Raw genomic sequence first — 24,586 nt, forward strand, 5'->3', positions numbered from 1 at the left:
AATGAGAATTAATCACAATGATCATTTTCCACCAGTTTGCCCCATACCTTTCTCTTCTTTAAATAGTTCAACGGCCTCTTTTGTTAAAGCACTGATGTGACAGAGCTTAAGCCAAGACATGAAAGCATAGCTTTTTACATTACTTTGCAAATAAACTTCAGCAAAAATTGCCTGAAGGGTGTTTTACTGGTGCATCAAAAAATGGGAAGCAAATAATTTTATGATATGCACATACATAAAGCAAAATTCTTATTATTAATATATTAGTTTAATCACAGATCTTATTGCGCTATAACAAGTGAAGGAGAGAATTAAAATGAAATCATGCATTCAGACATTACCCGCTGAGGATATGGATACGGTCTGTGTTGTATTTCAGTGGAGTAAGCTCTCCTCTGAGAACCTGCAGTGCTTCAAGTACTTTTCCATCTTCCAAATATTCCAAATATTTTTGCTGTAGCAGCAAGAATTTCATTCTCTTTAAAGAGAAAAAAAAAAGAACAATGCATTAACTAAAACAGTCTAGGATAGAATATATTTTGCAAATCACTCCATTTTTTTCATGAAAAGTTACACGAGCAAACCAGTTTAGTTTCAGTATAACTTACTTACTGACCATTTGACTGGGAACATTTTTAAGAACCTCAAGTATGAATAAGCTCATTTAATTCCAGTCCTCATAGTGCATCTATCATTCTTTAGAGATAAGTACTAGTAACTATTTTTTGTTAATAATGTTGAATTTGAGAATGGCAGTGACATGTGCAAAGACACATACAGATAGACAAATCACCTAAAACCTTGAACTCTGGATTTCTACTTCACTGTGAAACTCTTACCTCTACTGTAAATCTGAAAGCTGGTCATTCAGTTTGAAAACTATTGTGCTTCACATTGATGGCTGACTCAAGTTCGAGCTCTATCGTCCCACAACCATTATTTGGCTCTCTGCCCCAAACGTATCTTCTAACATCTTCACTGAAAACTTGACTCCTATTTCACTGAGAAGAGAGGCCTTCAATCAAGCCGAACAACCAACTCTTCAACTTTTAACTTAAAGTAATATCCTCGATCAGAGTCTTGCAACAAGAAGATTGTGTTAAGAGATTGAAGGAGAAATCTTATTCTTGAACATTAATCAATAAAACCCTATAGACTAAATTTTCTGACATAAGTGCTGAACTGGTTGCTGTTGAAAAAGAGCAAGCAAAATTCAATAGAGATTGCCGATTTCTGCAGAAAACTGTATTAGCAACTGTATGCCTATTATAGATATTCTGTTACCAAACACAGAAATGTAAATGGTTTAGGAGGAGGACAGGAATAACAAAAACAATGCATTAACTGTGGAGCTTAAAGAGGGTGCAGAGAAGACCAACATGACCAAAGTTTTTCAAACTCTGCCTGCTAGATTAAGGGGATTCTTTGTATGTATATACCCATCTAGACTGAGACATTTTCTGCCATTCTAAAATAGCCTTGTTGCGTTCAAAGTATCATTTTTGAAAGCTCTTAAGTCTACTATTGTTCTGGACTTGACTTTATAGTGAAAAGCTTGAAGGTCACTGCTCCTGTCAAAAAAAGCTGAGGATGTTGGGCATCCGCCATACTTAATTTATACTACTAAATTAAAAATAACTCAGTCTAGCATACTCTTTATTCAACAAATCTGCAGAGCACTTGCTGTGAAAGACAACTCCAATACAACTGGCACCTTCCAGCAATGAAGATCTCTTTATTCCTCTCAAGTTGCACCTTCAGTATATTGTTAAAGTCTTTGTGAACTTTTGATGGTCTTCCTACAGATTATTAATTAGCTACAGCATATTGTTACTGCCTAGGCTCTGCTTTTAAGTTCCTGTTTATATCCTATATAGGAGGTTATTTTTATAGTTAAGTTCCACTGAAGTGTACGGTTTTCAATTGGGGACTTATTGTAATGTTTAATGGTTTGCTGGATTGTAAGGGGTTGTGACGTGGGGTGGGATCGTTACAGTGTCTACAGAATTACTGTGGGTCACCACATGCCACAATTACCATTCTTTTAGTTTTTTTTTCTTTGTTATTTGCTAAATTTCTAAAATCCTGTAAACTTATTACAGGATTATATTAAGTGGATCTAGGACAAGTCTTGGAATGACTCCAGAATAGATGGGCTCTCTTCCAAGCTAATTTCCTCCTTTTGGAAATGGTTATCCTTCCTCCTTTGATGTGATGAAAGAAGCCACTTTATCAAGCTGTCTAAGCCTAGAATTAACATGCCAGTTATCACTTTTAAAGTAAGGTAACAAACATACCTGTCTCAGAGATATAGATCTCTGCTATGAACACAGGTGAAAAATTATTAGCTCAATTCCTGGCCTATTACTTACAGAAAGTAATTAGGAAGTTACCTAATTACCTACCAGCCTGACAAATGTACAAAATTTCTCAGAGCAAAAGAGGAGAATCCGACACACCCAAGAATGCGCTGCATGCCCCATTGCATTTGCAAGAATGGTTGAAAAATTGAAAATACATAAAAAAAAAAAAAAGCTTGTGTAGTATGCTGAATCAACACATGTAACACTGCAAAGGCTATGGAGAAGTTTGCCATGAACACTCATACTTTATAATATGCCATGAAAGAATGTGTTCTATCCTTGCATAACTTCTCAGATATAATAGAGATCGGCAGAAAGATGGTCATTTTAAACATTCACAATTAGCCAACTCTTGCCTCATATTACACAAAACGGAACATGGTATACACCCGAAAATGCTTCAACTGAAGATGTTGCCACTAAATTGGATAGCATATTTTATACGCTCCAGAACTTGCTTGTGCACAAGAGCGCACTCTGGGCTTAAACCACTGATAATGAGTTACCTGCAAGTCTAACACCTAATAAGTGAGGTTTGTTTGAGATCATAAATCATACTACTCACTCCATTCAACAATTGAATTTGCCAATCTGAAGCCTAAGCTTTATATCAGTCCCTCAGTTAAAATGAATGTTGACTAAAAATGCTCAGCCTGACTTTTTTTTTTTTTTTGCTGCAAAATTTATTCAGTATAAGGACTTTCCTGAAGGCTTAAAACTATTGGCAACAAACAATAGTTTCAGTGAGATTTACATAAACCTCATCTATAGGGTTCTCACTACAACCCAAGGTATAAGGACCTTTATTTCAATGCAGAGGTAAATTTACTCACACTTGAAATATTGCAAGAAGACAACATTGAGCAAGCAAGTCCTTTCAGGTAGAATGTCCACAGCAGAAAACGACCTAGATAAATGCCAAGAGGATGTATACACTCATCAATATTCATAGCGAAAGGTTTGAAGAAAATATAATAATGTCCCTGGAAAACAGCCAGATAGCAATAGGAGTAAAAAAAAAAAAAAAAAAGAGGTAGATAGCTCACAGATATCTGTAAAGCACTATTAAGTAAAGCCTGGGGGCTGTTGGATCAAATATTATTCTGATAAGATTCAAATGTATTCAGAATAATCCTGGATGGCAAAAAAAGACATTCAAATATAAGTTTTACCATGCACTAACATTGGCATTATGTTACTTAAGGCCAGCTTTGCAATACTATGAAATTTTACAGACCCGTTTATGCACACAAGTATTAGTGGATCTCAAAAGTTATTTTCTAAATTGTTATTCTGAATTAGTAGTCATTAAATGGTCAGCATTCTCTGCGTTATGCACACCCCTTTTTAAAGGCTGCTAGTTTTCATCTAGCGTCTGAGCTATCTATAGCCTATGCTTTTTTTGCTTTAAAATATTGTTCAGCAGGTTTTACCCTAATATTTTCCTAATAAATACAAACTGATTCTACTGATTTTAAACAAGTCTCTGGTCACTAATTAATTACATTGCAACTGAAAAATACAAAAGACCATCACAAAGCAACATTTAGTAAAGGTTCACAGAACTTCAGTTTAGGTACTGTCAAAAACATACATAGGGATACAACGTCCTTGGGCCTTTAGGAAAAATAAAACAGTTGGACAAAAAGAAAAATTATTAATGACTGCATTTACTTTTTTGGCCATTTTTTTCTTATGAACACTGCAGAAAGAGACAGTAAGGTGTGGGTTTTTTTTTCTCTTTGATTTTGTTGCTTTTTGAAAGGGAGTCCGGTTCATCCAGTTTTTAGCACAGTCTCTTAACTAGAATGTGTAACTCATAAGTACTTCATGCTTCACAGTAAAAAAGTAAAAACACTACTATAAATGCATTAATAAAATCTTGAAAACACATCACAAACATCACAGACATGCATTCAAGCTCACAAAACTTTTACCATATGTTCAAATACTGTATACTTATTTTCAACATGATGATTCTAATATTAACCTGACAGCACTGGTAAAAGCCAAAATGCAGGTTTATATTTTAGATATGAAAGACGGCATTAAATATAATGCTGTATACATACACATGTTTATTCAGCAGGTGTAGAGTTTGTCAGAAGCACCAATCCCAAGGAATGAAAATCCACTGCAAAACTGGAACAACTGGAGTTGGTTCCCTACCATTGCCAAAGTAGCACAAAAGTTCCTGTCAGCCCCGTGCACTAGCGTGGACAGCGAGAGATTGTTCAGTGCGGCCTCTAATGTGGTCAACAAAAAGAGAAACAGAATTTTCTGTGACAAGGTGGAGATGTTCTTGTTCGTTAAAAAAAATCTCCTCCTCATGAGAATAGAAGATAAACTTTTAGAAAAAGTTATTTAATCTTTATGTTTATAGCATTTTTCAGTTAGTTACATTTATTCAATCAAAAAAGTATATAATGTAGCATTTATGACTCCCGCCTGTAAAACCAAGGATCAGAATGCCAGCTAAATGTGGTTCAGCAGAAGCCATTTACTTCAATGATTGTAAATGACCTGCAGAAGTGACAATTTTCATTTTTGATTTCTTGCTGAATTTGCTCAATCAAAAAATAGTGTTGTGAAGCAACAGCATGTAAAACCATAGTCAACAGGTTGATTATTGAACAAGGTATGTAAAAGTGATGTTACATCGTCTTTGTATCTCTGCCGTTCAAATTCAGACCTATCACACATATTCACACACACTTATATGTACAGGTGCATTTCAATCAAGTAGAATATCACAGAAAAGTTAATTTATTTCAGTAATTGAATCCAAAAAGTGAAACCCATATTATATGACTGTGTGTAATGAATCTATATATTTCAAGTGTTTATTTCTTTTCATTTTGCTGATTATTGCTTATAGTTAATGAAAGCTCAAAATTCAGTACCTGAGAAAATAAATATTGTGAAAAAGTTCAATATTGTAGACTCATGGTGTCACACTTCACTGAGCCAATTAACACAAAACACCTGCAAAGGTGTCCTGAGCCTTTAAATGGTTTCTCAGTCTGGTTCAGTATGCGAAACAATCATGGGGAAGACTGCCGACTCGCTGCTAAAGAAGCTGGTTGTTCACAGAGTGTTGTATCCAAGCATATTAATAGAAAGTTGAGTGGAATGAAAAATGTGGCAGAAAAAGGTGCACAAGCAACAGGGATAACCGCAGCATTCAGAGGATTGTGAAACGCAGTCTACTCAAGAATTTGGGGAGATTCACAAGGAGTGGACTGTAGCTGGAGTCGGTGCTTCAAGAGCCACCCCACACAGACGAATCCGGGACATGCGTTACAACTGTTGCATTCCTTAGGTCAAGCCACTTCTGAACTAGAGACAAAGTCGGAAGCATCTTACCTGGGCTAAGTAGAAAACGGACTAGACTGTTGCTCAGTGGTCCAAAGTCCTCTTTTCAGGTGAAAGTAAAATTTGCATTTGGAAATCAAGGTCCCAGAGTCTGGAGGAAGGGTGGACAGTCACAGAATCCAAGTTGCTTTTAATCCAGTGTAAAGTTTCCACAGTCAGTGATGATTTGGGAAGCCATATCATCTGCTGGTGTTGGTCCACTGTGTTTATCAAGTCCAAACTCGGCACAGCCGTCTACTAGGAAATTTTATAGTATTTTTTGCTTCCCTCTGGATGACAAGCTTTATGGAGATAAGGAACTCGTTTTCAAGCTGGACTTGGCACCTGTCCACACTGCCAAAAGTACCAATACCCGGTTTAATGACCATGGTATCACTGTGCTCGATTGGCCAGCAAACACGTCTGACCTATTGTCAAGAGAAAGATGAGACACCAGACCCAACAATGCAAACAAGCTGAAGGCCACTATCAAAGTATCCTAGACTTCCAAAACACTTCAGCAGTGCCACAGGTTGATTGCCTCCATGCCACGCCACATTGATGCATTAATTCAAACAAAAGCAGCCCTGACCAAGTATTGAGTGCGTACATGAACATTTTCAGTAGGCCAACATCTCTATGAAAAATCTTTTTTTATTGGTCATATGTAATATTCTATTTTTTTTTTTTTTTCTGAATTTTGAGTTTTCATTGGCTATAAGGCATAATCAGCAAAATAAAAAAAACGCTCGAAATATATCACTCTGTGTGTAATGAATCTATATAATAAGATGCACCTGTACACACATATACACACATACATATATACAGAGCAGCCCAACCACCCATCACATATTACAGGGGATATAGTTCATGCACATCTAAACACCCCGTCACAGATAAGCAAAATCTGCAGATAATACCAAGCCCTAATATATACAAGTTAATCGGTAGGGGTTACATTCCTGAAAAACCCTACGGACACGGAAACCATGCGTGAAAACCAAAGAAGCATGGCAAGGGGAAGGGGTGGTGTTGTTTGGTTAGATGGGATAAAACACACACATTAGCCTCTGCTCTCATCCCTCGAGCCTCTGCTCTCATCCCTCACCAGGTTCACCTATGGGAAACCTATTACAAATTTTTCATCTTCTAGGAACTCCATCAGAGGCCATAAGCAACTGCAATAATCTAAGGACCTCACTAAAACATCGAATTGGTAGTAGTAATGAGAGATGTGTACAAACAGCAGGGACTTCGTCTGAGCTCACCCACACTTAGTGGAAAATCCTTGTCCTTGGGGAACAATTGCAAGTCCCAGTCCCCATGAAGAATAGTGTCCAACAATTTATCCATGCCACTCAGTGCCAGGAAATCACATGTCGATCAATTGATGGGAGCACACACACAGCCCTAGGGGCATCTAAGAGCTGTTATTACTGTAATGTGCTAGGCTTCATACACAGATAAGATAGATAAGATTTTATTAACCCCAAGGGGAAATTCACATACTCCAGCAGCAGCATACTGATAAAGAACAGAATTAAAGAGTGATAACAATGAAGGCATAACAGACAGACAAGAATTTTGTATAATACAGTAATCCCTTGCTATATCACGCTTCGACTTTCGCGGCTTCACTCTATCGCGGATTTTATATGTAAGCATAACTAAATATATAACATGGATTTTTCACTTCTGCGGACAATGTGTCTTTTTACTTCCTGTACATGCTTCCTCGGTTGGTTTGCCCAGTTGATTTCATACAAGGGACGCTTTTGGCAGATGACTGAGAAGCTAACCAAGCAGAGCACGCAGTTAAGTTCCTGTGTGCTGAATGCAGTGTTAACCAGGGAGTCTCGTCAGCATCAACGTGTTTCACTGTGTAAAGAGTTAACTTTTGTGCTCTTTTGTCTTTATCTTTGTGCATAGTCAAGCCCTTCATTATAGCCAGAAGTGGCTCCTTTAGAAGAGCTGCAACGCTCTCCTTTGTTGTGCAGTAAAATTAAACTCATTGTTATCGGACAAATCGTGTCATTGTTGGTGAGTAACCAGAATTAATTTTCTACTTACAGTACTTAGTACATGTAGATAGATACTGTAGATACGTACGTTTAGTGTCACTGTACACACATTTACTGTATAATATTTTTCTTGCATTGTACGTATTTATTGCTGGTGGCCTGTCTATCGTAATGGCTGTAACATATGTGATATCGGAGACACTCAATATCTTTAAAATAATATTTAGGTTTTACTGTATATAAACAGTGTGTTTATATACATAATTTCAATAAATCTTACCTAATATCTAAGAGAATACAAAGAATACATATATGCTGTATAACTGTGCGGGGAATATTAATAAACTGTGGGCGAGTTTATAAGGGCTTAAAATATATAAAAATAACCACACACACATATGGTTTCTACTTCGTGGATTTTCACCTATCGCAGGGGGTCTGGAACGCAACCCCCGCGATCGAGGAGGGATTACTGTATTAACGTTTACCCCCAGTGGAATTGAAGAGTTGTATACTGTGGGGGAGGAACAACCTCCTCAGTCTGTCAGTGGAGCAGGACAGTGACAGCAGTCCAATTTATCATCCAGCTGCACTCCCAGGTATTTATAGGTCTGCACCCTCTGCACAGTCACCTCTGACGATCACAGGGTCCATGTGGGGCCTGGGCCTCCTAAAATCCACCACCAGCTCCTTGGTCTTGCTGGTGCTCAGTTGTAGGTGGTTTGAGTCACACCATTTAACAAGGTCCTTGATTAGGTTCCTATACTCCTCCTCCTGCCCACTCCTGATGCAGCCCACGATAGCAGTGTCTGCAAACTTGTACGTGGCAGGACTCCGAGTTGTATTGGAAGTCTGATGTACTGTATATAGGCTGAACAGAACCGGAGAAAGTGCAGTCCCCTGCGGTGCTCCTGTGTTGCTGACCACAATGTCAGGACCTGCAGCTCATGAGATGCGCATACTGAGGTCTGTCTTTAAGATAGTCCACGATCCATGCTACCAGATATGAATCTACTCCCATCTCTGTCAGCTTGTCCCTAAGGAGCAGAGGTTGGATGGTGTTGAAGGCGCTAGAGAAGTCCAGAAACATAATTCTTACAGCACCACTGCCTCTGTCCAAGTGGGAAAGGGATCGGTGTAGGATATAGATGATGGCATCGTCTGCTCCCACCTTCTCCTGGTATGCAAATTGCAGAGAGTCGAGGGCGTGGCGGACCTGTGGCCTCAGGTGGTAAAGCAGCAGCCTCTCCATGGTCTTCATCACGTGACATCAGAGCGACAGGACGGAAGTTGTTCAGCTCACTAGGACGCGACACCTTTGGGACTGGGGTGATGCAAGATGTTTTCCAAAGCCTCGGGACTCTTCCCCCGTTCCACGCTCAGGTTGAAGATGCGCTGTAGAGGACTCCACAGCTCCAACGCAAAACAATTCAGCAGTTGTGGCGATACTCCATCTGGACCCGCTGCTTTGCTGGCACAAAGTCTCCTCAGCTCTCTGCTTACCTGGGCTGCTGTAATTGTGGGTTGGGGGAAAACTCTCACCTATGCTGGTATCAGCAGAAGAATGGGTAGAGGGTGCAGTACTCAGAGGTGAGAGTGGGTTAGGGTGGTCAAACCTGAATAGAATGAGTAGACAGCAAGTGTTGTGAAATGGGTTACACTTTCATAGACGCAAACAAGTGAAACTATAGCGAACTTATTGTGCAAAAAACAAGTGTGTGGGTGTTTGTGTATATTGATACTTTGAGCATGGATAATGTAAACACAATGGATGCTACAGCATGGCCAACAGCAAAAGGATGGGGCCTAGAGCGGATGACAAACACAGTGGACAGCTGGAGTATTTATACTGGATACAAACCAACAGGTGGACACACAGTTAATTATATGAATTTTTAATTTTTGGGTTTTTTTAATACTTTATGTTCAAACCTTGAATAACTGAAACCAGTATATGGAGGATCTGCAGTTGAGGAGGAACACAGTGGAGACAAGCTTGGATGATTGACCAATTAGAGGCCATTTGTACTTATGGCCAATATTCTCTTTAATATGTAATTTTTCCTGATGAGGAGGTTTGAAGAACTGACAAGCTGGTGCTTCCTTCTTATGACAATTTTCTTCAATTTCAATACACTACACAAAAATTCCTCCGATGAGTACTGATCAATTTCCACAGAGCGTTAACACAATGAGTCAATGAAGCTTCAGGAACACAGCTGCCAGTCAACTTCCAAACTGCTACGTAAGGGGAGTGAGCTGCATAAGACCAGCAGTTGAAAAAAGCTGTTCAGCACCCTGACAAAAGGACAGAGACTTAAACAGTCTGTGCTACTACCAAAAGGACAGAGACTTAAACAGTCTGTGCTACTACATGTCTAGTTAAAGTTGGCATACAACTGTATATGATGGATGGATGGATAGATAGATAATACTACATTAGTTTATGAATCGTTTGAGAACAAGCTCCCATTTTAACGAAATTGGCATAAAATTTGCTATGGTACCTGCACAAGTACCTGTCTGCCACAGAACTGAGGAAAGTCACTGTATAACCTCAATACACAGAGTAGACATCAAAGTCTGACTTTGACATTGTGTGTACTGTACTGTAAAGTGAAATATACCAAAAGTGCCTAGGTAATTCAAATATATTGAAGTTTGAATATTTTTTATAAAATAAATATAATTTATCCAATATTCCATGAAAACATAAAGCAACCTCTAAAGCTAAAATGCAGACTACCAAGGGGGTAGTAGCTGGATAAAAGAAATGCTATGTACCAGAACAACTGTGGTTAGCAACTTTCTATTAAAGGAGCCAATACAGTGAATGCAAGAATGAGCACAACTAGAAAGCACTCACCTGCAAGGAGGAGGAACTTCTCCACTGCTAAACTCCATTGGGCAGGGTACATGTCCAACAGCATCTCTCTGATCATGCCATTGACTGGCTTATTGAATTGATGGATAGTGTTGCCTCTTGCCTCAATTGAATTTGGGTCAGATGGAGCCAGAACTGAATTTACACCAGGCCAATGAGTGTACATGGAGGGATATTGTAAAAGTTGTGGAATACGGTGGAAGCAGCAGCAGAGCTGAAAGCAACTTCAAAATACTAAACCCTCCCAGCCATGGTCATAAAATATATTCTTATTCGTCCTACTTTAGATCTTCCTCTGATAAAGTCTCTTATTAAAAAAACTGAAGCTCTGGAATGCATCTACTACATCACAAATTTTAAAGCCTGCTCAGTTTCTGGTCTACTCTGAAGAGTATTCCAAAATAATATTAAAACAAAACTAAGCCTCTTGTATAATAAAGAACAGCTGTTAATTTAACCAACTGGAAATATAAGCAGCCATGCAAATGTCCAGCAAACATTAGCAACAAAGTTTCTTACGAATGTCTTAAACAATAAAAATAAGATCCCACAATATTTCACTAATTTCAACTTTATAACAAACTTTATATCAAATCGATTTCTGAAAGAATCCTACTACCTTTCCTTTAAACCCATGCTGAACAGAACTAAAGTTCAATTACTGTTTTGAAATTACCAATTAGTAACACTGTCATTAGATCTTTATTAACTAGTTTTTATGTCAAGTGGCCAACCGTTAGAGAGTGAAGAAAGGAAAAACTAAAATGAAATACACTTAACTACAGTATGGGTGTGAAGGTGTTGGGTGGATCAATAAGTAGGGTTCAGAAGACAGTAGTCAAAGTATTGATTCACCCCCCTCCCTTTGCTATATGTTGCCTTTGATTACTGCATGTCTAATCATTTCCTCTGATGAAGACATATTTCACATACACACAAAACACACACACTCACACCCCAAGCAGGTGCTGTATCCAAATTTTATGTACTGAGGACAGACTCTACTGTGCATGTGTAGAAGTTAGGGAGACCAGATCAGAAAATTAAAGCTTTCTTCGGATGTCTGAGGAAGTGAAGGCTTTAATTACAGAGCTTTCTTGACATATGCTGAAATGTATTCTGCCCACTTCACATCATCAGCAAAATATACTAAGAAATTTATAGCTGCTCACCCACCCAAGAGCATTCCATATCATGGGAATAATCTTTACCCCATTCCTGAAGTATATGATCAGCTCCCTTGACCTTTGAGAACATTAATGGTGAGATTGTTGTCCTCTACTGGGACAGCAGGTAAACACATTCTCTGTACTGTCGCTACATTATGTATGATGCCAAGAAGATAAACATCTTTATCATCTTTTCATTTCAGCACAAGCACTTCATCCTTTCGTCAAGCTACTAGCGCACCTCGCTGTATTTTAGCTCTGCCAAAGTCTTCAGGCATGCCACGACAGTTGGGACACTGTTCCATATGCTTTAGTCTTTCTTTGCAGCAAAATGTCAAATAGGTCTGGCAAAGCATGAAAATTGTCCAAGGTTAGCAGAGAATCCATCAAAGTCAGCAACACTTTCGTAGCAACACCATACTGATTATATTTCTGACCAAACATTGTCCCTTTCCCTGTGTACAGAACCAAATTCCTGATGTATCCTGTTTTAGATTCACAAAAGCTTATATAAACTATGCCAAATCTTGCTCTTTTTAAGATATACTGTATTTCACGACAGTCTGCTCTTATTTGCCATGAAAATTTCATCGATGCTGACATCACAGGCCGGAATGGAAATGCTCCCAAATTTTACTACAGTGGACTGGTTTACCTCCCAATTTTCTTCAGTTTGGGTGCTGGATGGGTATTCTCATCATAGTCTTCATTGTTGGTAAAGTGCACATTTCTTCATAATTAAATGAAAACCTACACTCTGATGCAATTTTGCCAAAGAATGGCAGCACTTTTACAGCCCGAGAGATTCTTGGTTCTGATGCTTACACAAGATGCATCTGTACAGTTACCTAATTGACACTCTGGACGAACGCTTTTAGCATAGTTTTCGCACCCCAAGTAACGCTCAGGTCTAATGATAAGGAGGATAATGACAAAATAAACTATGGGATTAAAGTCGATATTTCCACAACACAAAAGATGGTATGTGAAACCTTTAGAATCTATCACATCATTACAATGGGGAATATACAATGTTTGTACTGCCTATGCGGAAAATAGATGAAGAAAACCAAAACAAATACACTTTTCATGATTTGCTTCACTACATCAAAAAATTAATCAAACATCGAAACACACATATTGATCCTGTAGGATCTGCAAGGCAGCTTGCTGTCATATGTTGATAGTAAACAAAGACACTGATGTCACATTTCCAATTTGAACAAACTGTGCCCTCTGATTTTTTGCTGGTAATACAACTCGTGCACATGTTATACTCATTTACATTTACGGACATGTGCAAAGAAAACACTAGTAACGTGTGGCAGCCATGATGCGTGCACATTCTTAGCCTTGAAGTATAGTTGGAACAGTTGGAAATACCCACTCCAGATTTGCAAGTATACAACTTCAGACACTATTCGATAAACAGGTTTTTATTCAAGTAATAACAAAAAAAAAAAAAAAGTAAGTATCAGATGTGAATGTACAGTATATGGAAAGCAGTGCTTGAACTGGAAATACATAACTGCCAATATCCTGTGTGTTACACTAGTGTATTGATGTGAGGTAAAATAAGCATTTCCACATGGCTGGTTTTCAACTCGGCGACCGGAGACTAAAAGAGTAGAATGGATAACCAAGGTGAGAGTAGGTAGTCAACACCAAAACGCAGCACTTGCTAATCAAAAAGGTTTGACAAACCTTTTCTCTCCCTTCCACTTCACAACATGATCAGGTGTCCTTTTATCCACTTCAACACATAACCCCATTTTCAGTCATGCATCCACCTCTATTTGCAACTGTTTCTCCAGTCAATCCCTTCTGCTGTGTGCTTAATTTGCATAAAACATGTTCTCAGCAAAACAAAGAGCTCATAAGTAGCATAATTAATGAATACTGAAAGTATTTAGTTTTTCTAGGTTTGTGTAGGGGATTTAAACCCCTAAATACTGATTTATCGAAACATCCATTCTAAGTGGACACCTACTGGACTAGATGTACCAAAATGCCATCTTCAACTTTTTAACTAAACAAAAAAGTTTTGTTAGTAAAGTTAATGAGTGAGCAAATCAGTCAACTTTGCATTACACAATTTCTCCACCAAATGTAAATATTCTGTCTGCCATTCACTTTGATGTATGGGACATGTATATTGAGTAAAGTATGTAGAATTTATTGCCAGTTAAAACAAAGCAGCAGAAAATGGTCAAAATTGAATCCAAAATTTAAGGATTAACACTATAATCCCTGAAGCCTATGAAAAAAAACTCAATCCCAGGCCATTTTAAAGTCCTTCACACCTCTCCATTAGCGTCTTTTCTTTTGTAAATGTGTCAATCAGCACAACAGTGCTCAACTCAGTCAAAAAGTTCTCCCAGCTCAAGTCTTATTTATCTCTGTATGAAGTGCCTGGAGTTGTACAGTGGGTATAGAAAAGAATCACCCCCTTCAAAATATTCCCTCTTTTTGCTTTACAGACTTAAATGAAAACACACACAAAAATATTTCTTCACAATTTTACTTGCTCAATGCAACCTATAACATCCAAGTGAAAGATATAACAGCTACAGTTCAGAAAAATGATAAAGAGACATACTGAGTTTAGTAAAGGATCACCCCAAATGTCAATATTTTTTTGCTTTAATGACAGCCTTGAGTCTGTTGGGATACTTCTCTATCAGCTTTGCACATCTAGATTGAGCAATATTTGCCCACTTTTCTTCACAGAACTGTTCAAGTTCGGTCAAATTGGATGATGAGCATTGGTGGACTGCTATCTTCAAACCTTTCCACATATTTTCAATGGGATTTAGGTCTGGGCTCTGAATGGGCCACACAAGGACATTCACTCTATTGTCCTTCAGCTACTATGTGGTCAATTTTGCTGTGTGCTTCGGGTTGTTGTCATGTTGAAAGGTGAATATTGAGCCCATCTTCAACTTTCTGGCAGAGGGTAGCAGATTTTCCTCTAGAATTTGACAATATTTTGCCCCATCCATTTTTCCTCCTATCCTAACGAGAGCCTCAGGCCCTGTGGCAGAGAAACACCCCCACAACAGGATGCTGCCACCTCCATGCTTTACTGTAGGTATGGTGTGTTGTGGATGGTGAATTGCATTGAATTTCTGCCAGGTGCACCATTTAGTATTAAGGCCAAATAGTTTGATTTTGGTCTCATCTGACCATGAGACCTTTAATGTGGCCTTTCTTGAGAAGTGGCTTTTTCCTTGTGACCCTCCCGAACAAGCCACAATTGAGGAGCACTTGTGAAATTGTTGTCACATGCATACAATGTCCACTCTTTGCCATAAAATCCTGTAACTCCTTCAAAGTGGCCATTAACCTCTTGGTACCCTCTCTTACCAGTTTCCTCCTTGCTCTTCCATCCAGTTTGGAGGGATGATCCAGGGAGGGTCCTAGTAGTACGAAACAATTGTTGCCACTTTATTATGGACTTTACTGTGCTCCATGGGATTGATAAAGCCTTTTGAGACGTTTTTTGTATCCATCTCCTGCCTTATGTCTGTCCATACCTCTATCCCCGAGATCTTTTGAAAGTGTCTTGCCACCCATAGTTAGTTGTTTGCTGTTATTTGTACTATCAAGCAAGGGAATGCTCCAGGAACAGCTGTTTTTATGCTTCACTAATCACACCGATTACAATTGATCACGGGTGGAAGCCAATAACCATGGCCTGCAATGAAAATGGTGATTACTTACACCTTATTGAGTTTACAAATATTGTTTAGGAGGGGAGTGATCCTTTATTAATTTTCAGTATTTTTTTTTTTAATTCTTATGAACTGTAGCTGTGGTATCTTTCACTTAGATGTTATAGATTGCACTGAGTAAGTAAAGCTGGAAAAAAATATTGGTTTGTGTGTTTTCATTTGAGGCTGTAAAGCAAAAAAAAATAAAAGAATATTTCGAAGGTGGTGATTCTTTTTTATACCCACTGTCTATGGTAAACATTTTTATGTGGAACACATGGGTAAATGTAGGTTGACAGTAATGGCAAGAAATGCAACAAAATTTGAACACACACCTAAAAGACTTTTTTCAAGTTATAGTACTAATGACAAAATTTTGACATGAAGTGTATAATGTGTGAAGACTGAAGTCCAAATATCAAATAAACATTTTCATAAAAGGTACACACGTACAACAAAACAAGTGTGCTTTTATTCAAGAATATAACCGAAGAATAAGAAATTTTGTTGGGGTACGACATAGTCACGACCACTTTGGTGCTGCAGCGGTAAGAACTGCGGACTCAATCAAGTGGTCATGGGTTAGAGTCCAGCCGCTTCCCAGAATTAACCTTTTGAGTAGTGGGCTGCTTTTATTGTTACTATTACACAATAAAAACATACATTTGAGTTGAATTTGTAACAACCGGTATACATTTATGGTACTTGTAAAAGTTAGCGTTTTTTTTTTGTATTTTTTATTCTTTAGTTTTATTCTCTCACTCACAATCACGCTTCCCATGAAATGACACTGCTCTGTTACATTATGTCTTTATTTGAAAACAGGTCAGATGTGAACTCTGATGAGGATTCCACATCAGAGAAAGAGAACAGAAACCCTCCCAGCAAGAAACGTTCACTCACACATAAGAACAAAGCAGCTGCACCAAGTGCAAAGGCGAAATATGGCACCGTTTGGACGCAGCAAGAGGTCGGGTGTCGTCTTACCTTTTAATCTGCCACTAGCATATCCTTCAATAAAACAGCAGGGCATGTCAAACTCGCAACGTTATCGTGCAAAGTTCTGCTTGCAATTATGTTCCTTGATGGTCTTTACATGAAAAACATTTATATGTTACTTACACTACACTACATTGAATGCTGTTTAGCTATATTTACTTATCTTCCTACAGCGTAAAGTCACAAGTAAACTGCAGAGCTTCCTGTGTTTGATCAACATAGGCATGCTGATAAAGAGCGTGTGCAATGCCACTCCTTATTCAGGAAAAGATCAGTTACGAAAAGTTCAACGGCAGCTTCCACCTGCAGCTTTAGATGCATCAGTATGCAAGAGACACTGCATGCTAGTGTTTAGATTTGGCAGTGCCATGCCAGTACATGAGCGATGGTACGAAAATGCAGTCAGACTTATTTTTTTGGGAACATACACCGTCAGATCTAAGCACTAGCATATGTTAAAGCTGACTACAGACTGCACAAAGATTTACTAGCCCCAGACTGTAACCACTGTAACAAGGTGCCTAACAAAGTGGACAAAGGTAGAAAATAGCAAAGCTCATAATATTACAGCATAGAAAAAGTACAGTGTAATAGATACAGAAACATAAACTAAACGCTGGTTTGCATGTGTACGTTCTCTTCCTGGGATAGTTTTAAAACTGTTTGATACAAGGTACTCTCTCAATTGATTGATTGATTGATTCTAGCATAGGGCAACATACATTTGCAGTGACTTCTTTTAATGAGAAAAAGTCCCCAGACTGTTGCTTTCAACTGTAATCAGCACATTATTGTGTGCACTGCACTGATAGTTTTGGAAGCCTCTGAAATTTTCACTACATAGTCCTTTCTCAGAGTTGGCTTTTGATTGTTTCAGAGTGGACTGGGATATTTTCATTTAAACAGTAGCCTTAGTCAAAAAATTATTTTAATACTAGTTTTCTGGGCAGTGCTTATCTGAATGTGAACACATTAATTTAATGCAAACAAACAGATAAAATAAAAAGTGAAAGAAATTGAAACGAATATATTTTGTCGTTAAACCAAGTCAGTGTTTTGAGTTGTTTCACTCAGAATGCAAACTGAAGCAATGTGCTATAGCAACAAGGCAAGATTTCTAACTGTTGAGCAAACAGATGAAGATGTGCAATTACAGAAACTGAAATGGCAAACTTCCTATAAACTAATCAGCAAGCACTAAAATATCATTGGATATTTTTTGAAGCGTAGTTAATGTTTACTAGTATAACTAGGGGTGGGTATCAGCACTGATGTCCCAGTTCAATTTCAATTTTATCTTGACTGAATCAACGTGCACAAATATATTTGAAAAGCTGGCTATTTCAGAGATTACTTAACCACATATAGAGAACATTAATATAATGTGACAAATTTCAGTAATACTTTATTTTAACGGTGTCTAGATAGTGACTTCATAACAAATGCACAAGCATGGAATGACATTTAAAAAGAAGTACTTGATTAATAATGAACACTGGGGGCTCTGTACCCTGATCAGTTCGCTTGCCAGGTAAGGTGCATTGCAAACTTTTTCCACCGTAGCAGTACATCATGCAGTATGCTTCTCTGCAACATAGCCACCACAGGTGTAGAGGGCTTTTTTAATGAAGTGACATCCGATTCTCAACTATGATTCTGCTGCCCTGCATGTTCAGCTGTTGCAAGTTAGGGCTACTCTCTCCTTTGACCTGAGAAACATGGTGATGCTTTAATTAAGATCTTGATAAAGACTAGCTGCAATAATTTAATTCATTTGCTTTCTGCTTGCAGTTCAAAAACCTGTGTCATTTGCAGAAACCACTTGTATCTTTACAGATAATGCAATCTATAGCAGTATTTAATTTTGACAATAGATTTTAATTTAGTTTAAGTCTTAAGTTTTCTGACTAAACTGCATTTTAGTTTGTCACATTTTAGTCATTTAATTATTGTTACTTTTAGTCTAACCTTAGTTGAAAAAAGTAAATTCTAGTCAAGAAAAATAAAATCTGTTTTAGAAGACTAAAAGTAAATTGGTCACTCAGATGGATATCTTGTTTAACATATGAATATGCACAGAATACAGTGCACCCGGAAAGTATTCACAGCGCATCACTTTTTCCACATTTTGTTATGTTACAGCCTTATTCCAAAATGGATTAAATTCATTTAATTCCTCAGAATTCTACACACAACATCCCATAATGACAACGGGGAAAAAAGTTTACTTGAGATTGTTGCAAATTTTTTAAAAATAAAAAAAATTGAGAAAGCACATGTACATAAGTATTCACAGCCTATGCCATGAAGCCCAAAATTGAGCTCAGGTGCATCCTGTTTCCCCTGATCATCCTTGAGATGTTTCTGCAGCTTAATTGGAGTCCACCTGTGGTAAATTCAGTTGATTGGACATGATTTGGAAAAGCACACACCTGTCTACATAAGGTCCCACAGTTGACAGTTCATGTCAGAGCACAAACCAAGCATGAAGTCAAAGGAATTGTCTGTAGACCTCCGAGACAGGATTGTCTCGAGGCACAAATCTGGGAAAGGTTACAGAAAAATTTCTGCTGCTTTGAAGAAGTGCAAAACCACCAGGACTCTTCTTAGAGCTGGCCGACCATCTAAACTGAGCAACTGGGGTAGAAGGGCCTTAGTCAGGGAGGTGACCAAGAACCCGATGGTCACTCTGTCAGAGCTCCAGAGACCCTCTGTGGAGAGAGAAGAACCTTCCAGAAGGACAACCGTCTCTGCAGCAATCCACCAATCAGGCCTGTATGGTAGAGTGGCCAGAAAAAAGCCACTCCTTAGTAAAAGGCACATGGCAGCCCGCCTGGAGATTGCTAAAAGGCACCTGAAGGACTATCAGACCATGAGAAACAAAATTGTATGGTCTGATTAGACAAAGATTGAACTCTTTGGTGTGAATGCCAGGCGTCACGTATGGAGGAACCGCTCATCACCAGGCCAATACCATCCCTACAGTAATGCATGGTGGAGGCAGCATCATGCTGTGGTGATGTTTTTCAGCGGCGGAAACTGGGAGACTAGTCAGGATAAAGGGACAGATGACTGCAGCAATGTACAGAGACATCCTGGATGAAAACCTGCTCCAGAGCACTCTTGACCTCAGACTGGGGCGACAGTTCATCTTTCAGCAGGACAACGACCCTAAGCACAAAGCCAAGATATCAAATGAGTGGCTTCAGGACAACTCCGTGAATGTCCTTGAGTGGCCCAGCCAGAGCCCAGACTTGAATCCGATTGAACATCTCTGGAGAGATCTTAAAATGGCGGTGCACCGACGCTTCCCATCCAGCCTGATGGAGCTTGAGAGGTGCTGCAAAGAGGAATGGGCGAAACCAGCCAAAGGATAGGTGTGCCAAGCTTGTGGCATCATATTCAAAAAGACTTAAGGCTGTAATTGCTGCCAAAGGTGCATTGACAAAGTATTGAGCAAAGGATCTGAATACTTATGTACATGTAATTTCTCAGTTTTTTATATCTCTATACTAATAAAAGGCAAAGCCCTCACTCACTCATTCTCCAACTTTCTGTGTAGGTAGAAGGCTGAAATTTGGCAGGCTTATTCCTTACAGAAGTTAAGCAGGTTTAATTTCGAAATTCTACACCCAACGGTCATAACGGTCGACAAAGTCCGCCATGTTGAACTTTCTTATTTATGGCCCCATCTTCACGAAATTTGGTAGGTGGCTTCCCTGCGCTAACCAAAACCGATGTACGTACTTATTTCGGTGGTATGACACCACTGTCGGCCGCCATATTGAACTTTCCAACGTCACTAATTCTCAAAATTCCCATGTAGGTAGAAGGCTGAAATTTGGCAGGCTCATTCCTTACAGCTTACTTACAAAAGTTAAGCAGGTTTCATTTTGACAATATACGTTTAACGGTTGACAACGTCTGCCATTTTGAACTTTCCTATTTATGGCCCCATCTTCACGAAATTTGGTAGGCGGCTTCCCTGCGCTAACCGAAACCAATGTGCATACTTATTTCGGTGGTATGATGCCACTGTTGGCCGCCATATTGAACTTTTCAACGGTCTTTGTTACTTATGGGCCCATCTTCAAGAAATTTGGTATGCAGGTTCCCAACGCTAACTGAATCCTACTTACGTACATATATACATCCATAGCCTGCAGCTCGGTCACCGAGTGAGGCGGCACTGGGTCCCCCATCCCAACCCCTCCCACGTTGTTGCCGGCCTGCCTATAAAAGTCCGTCCATCGCTCCAGTCTCTACATTCCCTTCCTTGCTATGCCACGGGATTCACGTCTCCCTGATAACTACAGCCTTTTAATTTAATCCACGGCTTCTCCGCTGTTTTATTGTTCATTTATTACGATTATAGATATTGTGTAGGTATTTTAGACTTACTTTACATTGTTCAGGTACCCATTTCCTTTATCATTCCAACCGTAACCCCATTAACATGTCTATTGAGGTGATCACCATCGATCAAAGAACTGTCACTTACCGAGTTGTTTCCATGCCCAGAGATGGCACCTACCTTTTCCATTCTCTTTGTTACATATTGCACGGCCATATCAGGCTCACTCTTGATATCCGGAGGAACATTGTGTCTTATGTATTGAATGACTGGGACAGGTTCAAGGTGTGGACTGATGACGGTACAGGAGATAACTGTACTACACAGGAGCACTATAAGAGTGAAATGCTTAAGCCCTTCACCTATGTATCTGCCGCTGAATTGTTCGGTTGTCGCTTTCAAGTGTACGGAAATGGCCAAATATTTTACACCTTTCGACAACCGCCAATGCCTCTTAAACATCTTAGATTCACAGGTGACGATTTCAGTAGTGGACACTTTGATGTTTATGAATGTTTAAACTCTCAAAAGCTGGATGTGAAGTTATCGATGAAACCGGTTGTATACTTACAACGCTTGACAGATGCCGAATGTCTCTTCAACACAAGTCCTATAAATACTGTTGTAATTGAAACAAACCATGAAACTCAAACAGATTATGACAGCAGCAATCCAAGCTGTGAGATTTGAGACAAGATTACTGTTCACATGGCCAACTGTACGTTGCATGCTCAAAAGTAAGCTCAGCGCACAGCTTGGTCATATTACAACCGGAGGGCCGAACTCAATGTGGTATTCAAAGAGATCCATAACAAATACTTATTGGTATATTTTCCCTCAGTTTAAAAAGGTTTAATTTTCTTACTAAAAATTTTAAGGCAGTACTTCGCCGCTGCAAAGCGCAGGTATTTTGCTAGTCTATACTAATAAATGGCAAAGCCCTGACTGACTGACTCATCACTAATTCTCCAACTTCCCGTGTAGGTAGAAGACTGAAATTTGGCAGGCTTATTCCTTACAGCTTACTTACAAAAGTTAAGCAGGTTTCATTTCGAAATTCTACATGCAACGGTCATAACTGAATCCTACTTACGTACACATATATGGCCATATATGGCCATGGCCCGATACACACTCCTCCCACATAATTTTAGAGCACGGATGCCGTGAATGTAAGGCTGTAATAAATAAAGTTCCCCCGCATACTTTAAAAGAAAGTCTCGCCATCATTTAATTTTTCACAATTTGTGAAAACAAGACATGGTGTCAGAATAGAGAAGTCATGGATTTTGTTGGAGTTCCCTCGCCATGAACTGACTGGGATTCACTTAACCTACCGGGAGAATGGAAAAAGTTCCGACAGCACGTGGAGCGGATGTTTTCTGTCCCGCTAAAAGGAAAAGACGAGAGTGAGAAATGCAGCTACCTGCTCCTGTGGACTGGGGAAAAAGGAAGAGACATTTTAAACACATGGACTCTCACCCAGGAGGAAGCCAAGGTATTGAAAACTTACTATGACAGTTTTGAGGCGTTTGTCAAGCCTAAGACGAATACGATATTCGCGAGATACAAGTTTAATGAGAAGACGCAGAGTATAAACGAGACTTTTGATCATTTTGTAACAGAGTTAAAATTGCTGGTGAAGGACTGTGCTTATGCAAACGAAGATGAGATGGTCCCAGGTAGAATTGTGTTTGGCACAGAAACTTAAGTGCCGGGTCAGAGCTAACATTAAATAAAGCCGTGGACATCGCAAAATCGCACGAGATAGCACAAGCACAGCCGAGAACCTTCGATGCATATAATCCGAGTAGCTCACGTGAACTGACTGTGAGCGCAGTATGCAGACAACAAGCAAGAGCTCCAGAGAGCGCTGAACAAAAAACGCATTACACAATTAAGAAGGCAGCAAAAGAATATTTAGCGAGTGACGCATACAAGCATATTCATAAGTGCAGCTACTGCGGAAACAAAGCACACAATGGAAAAAGTCAATGTCCAGCTAAAGGAAGACAGTGTAAAAAATGTGATAAATTAAACCACTTCGCTAAAGTTTGCAGGACTGGGAAAGGTAAACCTGTGCATGCAGTGTGTGAGGTCTCAGATAAAGAGGAAGACGAGCTGTTAATTGATGCAGTAAGAAAGGAACAACCCTCTGAAGCTGAACAAGCCTTTGTAGAAATATCAATAGGAAAGCACGGTGTAAAGCTTAAGTTTAAGTTAAGTTCATAGACACACTGATGCTAAATATTCACAGGCAAATCCACAACTTAATACCGGGAATGCCTGTTAAACATCTTAGATTCACGAGTACCAATTTGGGTAGTGAACACTTCGATGTATGAAACCTGTTATCTTTACAACGGTTGACAAACATGGAATGTAACTTGAATACAACACATCCTCCAAATATGAACCTGTTTCAAAGAAATGATAATCAAATCCTTGATGACAGCAACACTCATAAGAGTCACAAAACAATTACATTGGCAATCATGTTACGTTATTTTTAAAATGTTTTCTTTTCTTTTTCATACCATAAAGTCAAACTTGAGACGAAATTCAATTAAACCCCCATCCAAAAGAAAGAAGTAGAAAAGAGGGAAGAGAATCCTTTCTCCCCACCCCAATATAAATGCTGATTCAAAAATGTTGTTGATTAGATAATTCCCATGTTAATTTTGAACAGATCCTCTAAGTGAGAATTTGATTTTTTCCAATCTCAAATAGTATATAACATCAGTTACCCACTGACTTAAGGGGTAGGCTATGATTCTTACAGTTGAGCAAGACAAGTCTACGTGTTAGTAGTGAAATAAACGCAATAAGTTTTTTTTCCTTCTTCAAATTTAAGCCCATTTGGGCATACACCAAACACAGCTGTTAATGGATTAGGAGTGATTGTGACACCAAGGCTCTCTGATAGGCATTAAGATTTTGGTCCAGAATAACTTTAATTTGGTAATAACCCAAAACACATGGACCAGTGAGGCTGGAGCTCAATTACAACATTTGCAGGTTAGAACTTGCTGTGAAAACATTTTGTACAATTTTAAACACAATAGAGGTGCTGGATAAAATACTAACTTGAATAATTGAATGCTTTGCGCATATGGTGCTAGAGCAAATTCTGCAAGTGGCTGCCTTCCACTTCTTTTCTGAAAAGTTGATTAAGAGATCCTTATACCACTGTACTCTGGGATCACATATCCCATATGTGGAAGGGACTTTAGCAGCATTTGTATAATATATAAAAAACATCTTAAGAGTCTTCAAGACTGATCATTATTACTTCTGGAACATTAATAGGTGGGAGGTGAGGAAAATTGACAAAAGATTTTGTTTAGCAAAGTTTCCTATTTAGAAAGAGGGGAAAAATTTGATGGGATGCTAAATTTGCAAAGACATTATCAATATACAAATATTTAAATGATTTAAATGATATATATATATACACACATATACATATACACACACACACACACATATATATATTATACATATACATATACATATATATACACACACACACACACACACATATATATACAGTGGTGTGAAAAACTATTTGCCCCTTCCTGATTTCTTATTCTTTTGCATGTTTGTCACACAAAATGTTTCTGATCATCAAACACATTTAACCATTAGTCAAATAAACTCAGCAAAAAAAGAAACGTCCTCTGACTTTCAACCGTTTTTACTTTCAGTAAACTTAATGTGTAAATA

The 24,586-nt window shown here is 38.7% G+C and overlaps 1 protein-coding gene across 2 annotated transcripts in view; it reads right to left on the bottom strand.

Annotated features, from left to right (window-relative positions):
- The window catches only part of LOC120525727 (WD repeat-containing protein 26), a 199,686-nt gene that overhangs the window by 131,892 nt on the left and 43,208 nt on the right, over positions 1-24,586 (bottom strand). For both annotated transcript variants that reach the window (XM_039748275.1, XM_039748274.1), the window contains exon 4: positions 342-478. In XM_039748275.1, coding sequence (XP_039604209.1) covers positions 342-478 — 137 coding nt within the window. The remainder of the gene's footprint in view (positions 1-341; positions 479-24,586) is intronic.

Source organism: Polypterus senegalus, chromosome 3, assembly GCF_016835505.1.
Source record: "Polypterus senegalus isolate Bchr_013 chromosome 3, ASM1683550v1, whole genome shotgun sequence".
Classification (NCBI taxonomy): Eukaryota; Metazoa; Chordata; class Cladistia; order Polypteriformes; family Polypteridae; genus Polypterus; species Polypterus senegalus.